At 37.7% G+C, this 10,000-nt stretch overlaps 1 protein-coding gene across 4 annotated transcripts in view; it reads left to right on the top strand.

The window, feature by feature from the left end:
• nckap1 (NCK-associated protein 1) overlaps positions 1-10,000 on the top strand; it is a 76,302-nt gene that overhangs the window by 64,408 nt on the left and 1,894 nt on the right. For all 4 annotated transcript variants that reach the window (XM_062057955.1, XM_062057957.1, XM_062057956.1 and 1 more), the window contains 5 exons: positions 4,447-4,527; positions 4,595-4,688; positions 4,768-4,884; positions 8,649-8,758; positions 8,835-8,924. In XM_062057955.1, coding sequence (XP_061913939.1) covers positions 4,447-4,527; positions 4,595-4,688; positions 4,768-4,884; positions 8,649-8,758; positions 8,835-8,924 — 492 coding nt within the window. The remainder of the gene's footprint in view (positions 1-4,446; positions 4,528-4,594; positions 4,689-4,767; positions 4,885-8,648; positions 8,759-8,834; positions 8,925-10,000) is intronic.

The following is a 10,000-nucleotide window of genomic DNA, read 5'->3' as shown; positions in this document are numbered from 1 at the left end:
AATGCATAATAAAGAAGGAAAAAAACATGTATAAGTCGCACTGGAGTATAAGTCGCATTTTTGGGGGAAATGTATTTGATAAAAGCCAACAGCAAGAATAGACATTTGAAAGTAAATTTAAAATGAATCAAGAATAGTGAACAACAGGCTGAATAAGTGTACGTTATATGAGGCATAAATAACCAACTGGTATGTTAACGTAACATATTATGGTAAGAGTCATTCAAATAACTATAACATATAGAACATGCTATACGTTTACCAAACAATCTGTCACTCCTAGGGATGATACTCGAATCCGGTTTTCCCGGTTGTTTGATAAGAAAAGAACCGAGTCCTCGGACTCGAATCCCTTTTTGAGAACCGGTACCCGTTATCGAGACCACTATAGTAAAGGAAAAGAGTTTATTCTTTTTTCGAATCCCGTCCCGACCAGAAATGCTCCGTGGGACATCACAAGAAATGACGTCACGTAGCTCAGTCATTAGGCGCAGATAGCAAAAGCAGGAAAACAATGGACGGGAAAAAGCGCTCCAAGGTGTAATAAAGTTCAAAACAAAAGCTATAATCCATCGAATAACTTTACTGAGAGATTTGAGCAGGGTAAAACACATGACCAACACTTTTACCACCCACCGGAAACATAGCAACCAGGCTAGCAACGCACCTCCTTTACGGCAGCTGTCGCAACGTTATTAAAACAACCGCAGCACATACATATATATACAACACATCTCCCTTTTTGAACTTTTGTTTTTCTTTCCTTGTAAACGTTACGAAATCACACTGTATATGTGTTGTCTGTCTAATTATAAATAATGCAGACGAGGCGTGTTGGCTGACTTCTTGACGTTTACTTTCACAGCGTGGCAACATGCAACACTTTTCGGGGCTACCGCGCATGCTCGTAACTCCCGTTGCATGCTGGGTAGTGTAGTTGTTATATTCCCTAGCTGATAACATTTTTCCCCCTATAAAGAAATAATGTTAACTCAATAAAGTGTATTTCTTTTTTTAGCTTTAACTTTTCATTTTTTAGCATTGTAACCACATTTGCAAACAACTTTTCTCTTCATAGAATGTTCTTTCAATAAAGAAATAAAGTGCAAAAATGTCAAAGCATCATAACAAACAGTTATGTTCCAATAGCAGCAGAAGTGCACTTTTTGGAGAGCTGTATTATTTTCAGTTTTGTGCCCAAGGGACTGATTTTATTTAACACTATATTATTATTTATACACCTATAGTGATCACAGAGACAGCTTGTTTTTGTGTTACTGTATATATTTGTTTCTCTGAAAAATCCCACTTAATATACTTTGGGTAACAACAGGCAATATTTATTTATTTTATTTTTTTAGGGGGGTAACAGTCAATATTTATTTATTTTTTAGATTAAATTGTTTTCTTATATAATAAAAGTGAGCTTTTGTTAAACCAAATATTGGGTGTTTTTTTCCATATACAACAACCTATCTGGACTCCATAAGAGAATCCATAAGGAATCGGTTTGATAAGAGGATTCGATAATAGGCTCGAACTCGATAATTCCTTATCAAACATCATCCCTACACATAAGTCGCTCCTGAGTATAAGTCGCACCAAACTATGAAAAAAAACTGCGACTTATAGTCTGAAAAATACGGTAAAAACCCCTGGATCCGTGGAGTACAGAAGGATCCCAGTTCTAAAGTACACAATTGAATGTCTTAGTTGCTCAGACAGTAATGTTTGTTTATGTTTACAAAACCCAAAAGCAGTGAAGTCGGCATGTTGTGTAAATGGTAAATAAAAACAGAATACGATGATTTGCAAATCCTTTTCAACTTATATTCAATTGAATAGACTGCAAAGACAAGATATTTCATGTTAATGTTCATTTTTTTCTGCAAATAATCATTAACTTAGAATTTAATGGCACCAACACATTGCAAAAAAGTTGTCAAAGGGGCATTTTCACCACTGTGTTACATGGCCTTTCCTTTTAACAACACTTAGTAAAGGTCTGGGAACTGAGGAGACACATTTTTGAAGTGGAATTCTTTCCCATTCTTGCTTGATGTACAGCTTAAGTTGTCTCCCTTCTCATATTTTAGGCTTCATAATGCACCACACATTTGCAATGGGAGACAGGTCTGGACTACAGGCAGGCCAGTCTAGTACCCGCACTCTTTTACTATGAAGCCACGCTGTTGTAACACCTGGCTTGGCATTGCCTTGCTGAAATAAGCAGGGGCGACCATGGTAACGTTGCTTGGATGGCAACATATGTTGCTCCAAAAGCTGTATGTACCTTTCAGCATTAATGGTGCCTTCACAGATGTGTAAGTTACCCATCTAATACACCCCCATACCATCACACATGCTGCCTTCTACACTTTCACCCTAGAACATGTCTTGACCACTAATACACCCCCATACCATCACACATGCTGCCTCTTACACTTTCACCCTAGAACATGTCTTGACCACTAATACACCCCCATACCATCACACATGCTGCCGTTTACACTTTCACCCTAGAACATGTCTTGACCACTAATACACCCCCATACCATCACACATGCTGCCTTTTACACTTTCACCCTAGAACATGTCTTGACCACTAATACACCCCCATACCATCACACATGCTGCCTTTTACACTTTCACCCTAGAACATGTCTTGACCACTAATACACCCCCATACCATCACACATGCTGCCTTTTACACTTTCACCCTAGAACATGTCTTGACCACTAATACACCCCCATACCATCACACATGCTGCCTCTTACACTTTCACCCTAGAACATGTCTTGACCACTAATACACCCCCATACCATCACACATGCTGCCTCTTACACTTTCACCCTAGAACATGTCTTGACCACTAATACACCCCCATACCATCACACATGCTGCCTTTTACACTTTCACCCTAGAACATGTCTTGACCACTAATACACCCCCATACCATCACACATGCTGCCTTTTACACTTTCACCCTAGAACATGTCTTGACCACTAATACACCCCCATACCATCACACATGCTGCCTTTTACACTTTCACCCTAGAACATGTCTTGACCACTAATACACCCCCATACATCACACATGCTGCCTTTTACACTTTCACCCTAGAACATGTCTTGACCACTAATACACCCCCATACCATCACACATGCTGCCTTCTACACTTTCACCCTAGAACATGTCTTGACCACTAATACACCCCCATACCATCACACATGCTGCCTTTTACACTTTCACCCTAGAACATGTCTTGACCACTAATACACCCCCATACCATCACACATGCTGCCTCTTACACTTTCACCCTAGAACATGTCTTGACCACTAATACACCCCCATACCATCACACATGCTGCCTTCTACACTTTCACCCTAGAACATGTCTTGACCACTAATACACCCCCATACCATCACACATGCTGCCTTTTACACTTTCACCCTAGAACATGTCTTGACCACTAATACACCCCCATACCATCACACATGCTGCCTTCTACACTTTGCGCCTAGAACAATCCGGATGGTTCTTTTCCTCTTTGTTCCGGAGGACACGACGTCCATCTTGGATGAGCTCGGGCCCAGCGAAGCTGGTGGTGTTTCCGGGTGTTGTTGATAAATGGCTTTGGCTTTGCATAGTAGAGTTTTAACTTGCACTTACAGATGTAGCGACAAACTGTAATTACTGACAGTGGTTTTCTGAAGTGTTCCTGAGCCCATGTGGTGATATCCTTTACGCACTGATGTGGCTTTTTGGTGCAGTGCCGCCTGAGGGATCGAAGGTCCGTAATAATCATGGCTTACGTGCAGTGATTTCTCCACATTCTCTGAACCTTTTGATGATATTACGGACCGTAGATGGTGAAATCCCTAAATTCCTTGCAATAGCTGGTTGAGAAATGTTGTTCTTAAACAATTTGCTCAGGCATTTGTTGACAAAGTGGTGACCCTCGCCCCGTCCTTGTTTGTGAATGACTGAGCATTTCATGTTAGCTGCTTTTATACCCAATCATGGCACCCACCTGTTCCCAAATAGCCTGTTCACCTGTGGGATGTTCCAAATAAGTCTTTAATGAGCATCCCTCAACTTTCTCAGTCTTTTTTGCCACTCGTGCCAGCTTTTTTGAAACATGTTGCAGGCATCAAATTCCAAATGAGCTAAAATGTGCAAAAAATAACAAAGTTTACCAGTTGGAACATGAAATATGTTGTCTTTGCAGTTTATTCAATTGAATATAAGTTGAAAGGGATTTGTTGTATTCTCTTTTTATTTACCATTTACACAACGTGACAACTTCACTGCTTTTGGGTTTTGTATTACTCTCATACACGGAGTGATAAATAAGGAGGATTTGTTTCTGAATAGATGCAGCAGAAGTTGGGGTTAGGTACCTCAGATGTGTTTAAAACGGTGTTGTGTTGATCTCTGCAGGTCTTATCTTGTCACATTCCTTTCCTGGTCAGTTCAGTGGAAGACTTCAAGGATCACATTCCCAGAGAGACAGACATGAAGGTACACTTGTCATCCTCAAATGTACCTTCCTTGAATGTAGGACAACATTTTCAAACGGTGTGTGCAGGTGGCCATGAATGTCTACGAGCTCTCCTCAGCAGCGGGCTTACCCTGTGAGATTGACCCCGCCCTGGTGGTGGCGCTGTCCTCACAAAAGAGCGGTGAGAGACAAAAAAAAAACGCCTCATCATCCCCAGCTGTGTGGACGTCTGCTAAATGTTTCCACTGGCGTGTGTGTAGAGAACATCAGTCCAGAGGAGGAGTACAAGATTGCTTGTCTGCTGATGGTCTTTGTGGCCGTTTCCTTGCCGACGCTGGCCTGTAACGTGATGTCGCAGTACAGCCCCGCCATCGAAGGTACACATTCCGCGTGGAAATAGTTTCCCAAGTTAGCGTGATAGCACGTTAGCGATTAGAGAAACGACTCGGTGATTAACTGCCTAATGACGACCCCAATGTCATTTCAAATATAATTCAGTCGATATTTCAGGATGGTGAAGTGAGAAAGAAAAGCTCCTCGCCATGTTGGAAGTGCGACACGTTAGGGAAAAAGTCATTTGCTGCTTGAGTGGCGCCGCACTGAGCTGCATGCAAATGATGGGTTAGCTTCCACTCATTAAATGTGATTAGGACCAAGCAGGCAGAATAAAGTTTGTTTGTGAAAGAGAGCTGCGGCGTCACTAATGATGGACTCAACGAGTCACCTTCAAATGAAAGCTTGACGACTTCTCCTGCAATCTTTTCGCAACACCGAGTGTGTGTGACAATCATTGGCACTTGAACTTCAACTTTAAAATGACAACACTATGCTGCTTGGGTGTCACTGTCCATTTATATATATTTTATGTTGAAAACAACAGTAGAAGTAGCAGGTAAATCTACTGTTAATTCATCTTAAAGACATGTTGGTTGTACCTTATTTTTTATATATATATATTTTGAAAAACAGTAGCAGAAGTAGCAGGTAAATCTACTGTTAATTCATCCTGAAGACATGTTGGTTGAACTTTATTCGTTAAATATATATATTTAATGCTGAAAAACAACAGTAAAAGTAGCAGGTAAATCTACTGTTAATTCATCCTGAAGACATGTTGGTTGCACTTTATTTTTTATTGATTTTATTTTGAAAACAACAGTAGAATTAGCAGGTAAATCTGCTGTTTATTCATCCTGAAAACATGTTGGTTGTACTTAATCTTTTATATTAATATATTTTATGTTGAAAAACAACAGAAGTAGCAGGTAAATCTACTGTTAATTCATCCTGAAGACATGTTGGTTGCACTTTATTTTTTATATATTTTATTTTGAAAAACAGCAGTAGAAATAGCAGGTAAATCTGCTGTTAATTCATCCTGAAGACATGTTGGTTGTACTTAATTTTTTATATTAATATATTTTATGTTGGAAAAACAGTAGAAGTAGCAGGTAAATCTACTGTTAATTCATCCTGAAGACATGTTGTTGTACTTTATTTTTTAAAATAATATATATTATGTAGAAAAACAGCAGTAGAAGTAGCAGGTAAATTTAGTGTTAATTCATCCTGAAGACATGTTGTTGTACTTTATTTTTTTAATTAATATATTTTATGTTGAAAAACAACTGTAGAAGTAGCAGGTAAATCTACTGTTAATTCATCCTGAAGACATGTTGGTTTTATTTTTTAAATGAATGTATTTTATGTTGAAAACAACTGTAGAATCAGCAGGTAAATCTACTGTTAATTCATCTTAAAGACATGTTGGTTGCACTTTATTTGTTAAATTAATATATATTATGTAGAAAAACAACAGTAGAAGTAGCAGGTGAATCTACTGTTAATTCATCCTGAAGACATGTTGTTGTACTTTGTTTTTTAAATAATATATATTATGTTGAAAAACAACAGTAGAAGTAGCAGGTAAATCTACTGTTAATTCATCCTGAAGACATGTTGTTGTACTTTGTTTTTTAATTAATATATTTTATGTTGAAAAACAACAGTGGAAGTAGCAGGTAAATCTACTGTTAATTCATCCTGAAGACATGTTGTACTTTATTTTTTATATATTTTGTTTTGAAAAACAGTAGCAGAAGTAGCAGGTAAATCTGCTGTTAATTCATCCTGAAGACATGTTGTTGTACTTTATTTTTTTTAAATAATATATATTATGTCGAAAAACAACAGTAGAAGTAGCAGGTAAATCTACTGTTAATTCATCCTGAAGACATGTTGTTGTACTTTATTTTTTATATATTTTATTTTGAAAAACAGCAGTGGAAGTAGCACGTAAATCTGCTGTTAATTCATCCTGAAGACATGTTGGTTGCACTTTATTTTTTATATATTTTATTTTGAAAAACAACAGTAGAAGTAGCAGGTAAATCTACTGTTAATTTGTCCTGAAGACATGTTGGTTGCACTTTATTTTTTATATATTTTATTTTGAAAAACAGCAGTAGAAATAGCAGGTACATCTACTGTTGATTCATCCTGAAGACATGTTGGTTGCACTTTATTTTTTATATATTTTATTTTGAAAAACAGTAGAAGTAGCAGGTAAATCTGCTGTTAATTCATCCTGAAGACATGTTACATGATACTGTTGTTAAAATGTTGATTAGTGTACTTTTAATTGAAAATGTGTTAAATGTTTCAAATGTGAGCAGAAAATGTTTCCTCTTTTTAATTCAAGCTGAAGTGTTACTTTATTCAAAGAAGATGTGAATGCATTAATGGTTGTTTGTATCCATAAGTCAGGGGTCAGCAACGCGGGCACCAGGTAGCCCGTAAGGACCAGATGAGTAGCCCGCTGGCCTGTTCTAAAAATAGCTCAAATAGCAGCACTTACCAGTGAGCTGCCTCTATTTTTTAAATTGTATTTATTTACTAGCAAGCTGGTCTCGCTTTGCTCGACATTTTTAATTCTAAGAGAGACAAAACTCAAATAGAATTTGAAAATCCAAGAAAATATTTTAAAGACTTGGTCTTCACTTGGTTTTTTTTACTTTGCTTCTTATAACTTTCAGAAAGACAATTTTAGAGAAAAAAATACAACCTTAAAAATGATTTTAGGATTTTTAAACACATATACCTTTTTACCTTTTAAATTCCTTCCTCTTCTTTCCTGACAATTTAAATCAATGTTCAAGTAAATGTATGTTTTTTATTGTAAAGAATAATAAATACATTTTAATTTAATTCTTCATTTTAGCTTCTGTTTTTTTCGACAAAGAATATTTGTCAAATATTTCTTCAAACTTATTACGATTAAAATTCAAAAAAATTATTCTGGCAAATCTAGAAAATCTGTAGAATCAAATTTTAATCTTATTTCAAAGTCTTTTGAATTTCTTTTAAAATTTTTGTTCTGGAAAATCTAGAAGAAATAATGATTTGTCTTTGTTAGAAATATAGCTTGGTCCAATTTGTTATATATTCTAACAAAGTGTAGATTGGATTTTAACCTATTTAAAACATGTCATCCAAATTCTGAAATTAATCTTAATCAGGAAAAATTACTAATGATGTTCCATAAATTATTTTTTTAAATTTTTTCAAAAAGATTCGAATTAGCTAGTTTTTCTCTTCTTTTTTTCGGTTGAATTTTGAATTTTAAAGAGTCGAAATTGAAGATAAACTATGTTTCAAAATTTAATTGTCATTTTTTTCTGTGTTTTCTCCTCTTTTAAACCGTTCAATTAAGTGTAAATATCATTAATTATTAATAATATAGAGTTAAAGGTAAATTGAGCAAATTGGCTATTTCTGGCAATTTATTGAAGTGTGTATCAAACTGGTAGCCCTTCGCATGAATCACTACCCAAGAAGTAGCTCTTGCTTTCAAAAAGGTTGCTGACCCCTGCTCTAAGTCATTCACACATTAGGAGAAACATCCACTATTTATTTCCCACTCACCGCTTCATTTTTTTGAAAAAAAGTGACTAAATCGATGCCAACTCAATCATTTTGGATCGTATTGTTCTAAATAAAAAATGGGATTGTCCCTTAATGGATTTGGGAATGACAGATTGTGCTAAAAGGAATGGTTACACCCCACTGCGGGGAGGTGGAACACCTGTATGGTGGATATGACACATGTCATGTATTTGAAGAGCTTTGCTGCCCCCTGCAGGCCACTGTAACAACATCCACTGTCTGGCCAAAGCCATCAACCAGATCGCTGCTGCTCTCTTCACCATCCACAAGGGGAGCATTGAGGACCGCCTCAAAGAGTTCCTGGCTGTAAGAAGTCCACACCCGCACCACCACTGGTGTGCGGCTTGCTGGCTTTCAAACACCTGCTTGTGTGTCTGTGCAGCTGGCCTCCTCCAGCCTCTTGAAGATCGGCCAGGAGACGGACAAGATGACCACCCGTAACCGAGAATCTGTCTACCTGCTGCTCGACATGGTGAGAGGAATACCATTGTCTCCTTCCAGGTCCTCTCTGTTGCTGAGTCTGCGTATCCTCAGCGACTTGTTCTCAGGGAGCTGCTGCGTGTTTGTCTGGTGAGATGTGGTAGCGCCACCTCCCGCCTGTTTGATGGACGGAGAAGTTACCTCCGGGTGGTAATGCGACTAGTCATGTTTTTGTCAAGCCGAGCTAATATGCGACTGTCACGTTGGCTGCGTCAGGACTAGACGCAACACAGTGAAACGCAGCTTCTCAATACTTTTATGGTTAAATGTTCCTTGTTTGGACGTTAGACTGACTCTGCAGCAAGCTTAAAGGCCTACTGAAATGACATTTTTTAATTTAAATGGGAATAGCAGATCCATTCTATGTGTCATACTTGATCATTTCGCGATATTGCCATATTTTTGCTGAAAGGATTTAGTAGAGAAAATCGACGATAAAGTTGGCAACTTTTGCTCGCTGATAAAAAAAAGCCTTGCCTGTAGCGGAAGTAGCGTGACGTCACAGGAGCTAGTATTCCTCACAATTCCCCGTTGTTTACAATGGAGCGAGAGAGATTCGGACCGAGAAAGTGATGATTACCCCATTAATTTGAGCGAGGATGAAAGATTCGTAGATGAGGAACGTTACAGTGAAGGACTTGAGAGGCAGTGCAGGACGTATCTTTTTTCACTCTGACCGTAACTTAGGTACAAGCTGGCTCATTGGATTCCACACTCTCTCCTTTTTTTATTGTAGATCACAGATTTGTATTTGAAACCACCTGGGATACTATATCCTCTTGAAAATGAGAGTCCAGAACGTGAAATGGACATTCACAGTGACTGAACATGTAAATACACGATTAATAATTCAGCTTTGCGAAGCTATAAAAACAGAAGCTAACCTAGCTACGTAGCCAACGTGATAGCATCAGTCTCAAATGCAGATAGAAACTAAATTAAAAAAAACCCTGACTGGATGGATAGACAGAAGATCAATAATACTATTAAACCATGAACATGTAAATACACGATTAATAATATTCCGCTTGGCGAAGCTAAAAGAACAGAAGCTAACCTAGCTGCGTA

Source organism: Entelurus aequoreus, linkage group LG09 (genome assembly GCF_033978785.1).
Source record: "Entelurus aequoreus isolate RoL-2023_Sb linkage group LG09, RoL_Eaeq_v1.1, whole genome shotgun sequence".
NCBI classification, from domain to species: domain Eukaryota; kingdom Metazoa; phylum Chordata; class Actinopteri; order Syngnathiformes; family Syngnathidae; genus Entelurus; species Entelurus aequoreus.
This window is presented reverse-complemented; position numbering and strand designations above follow the sequence as displayed.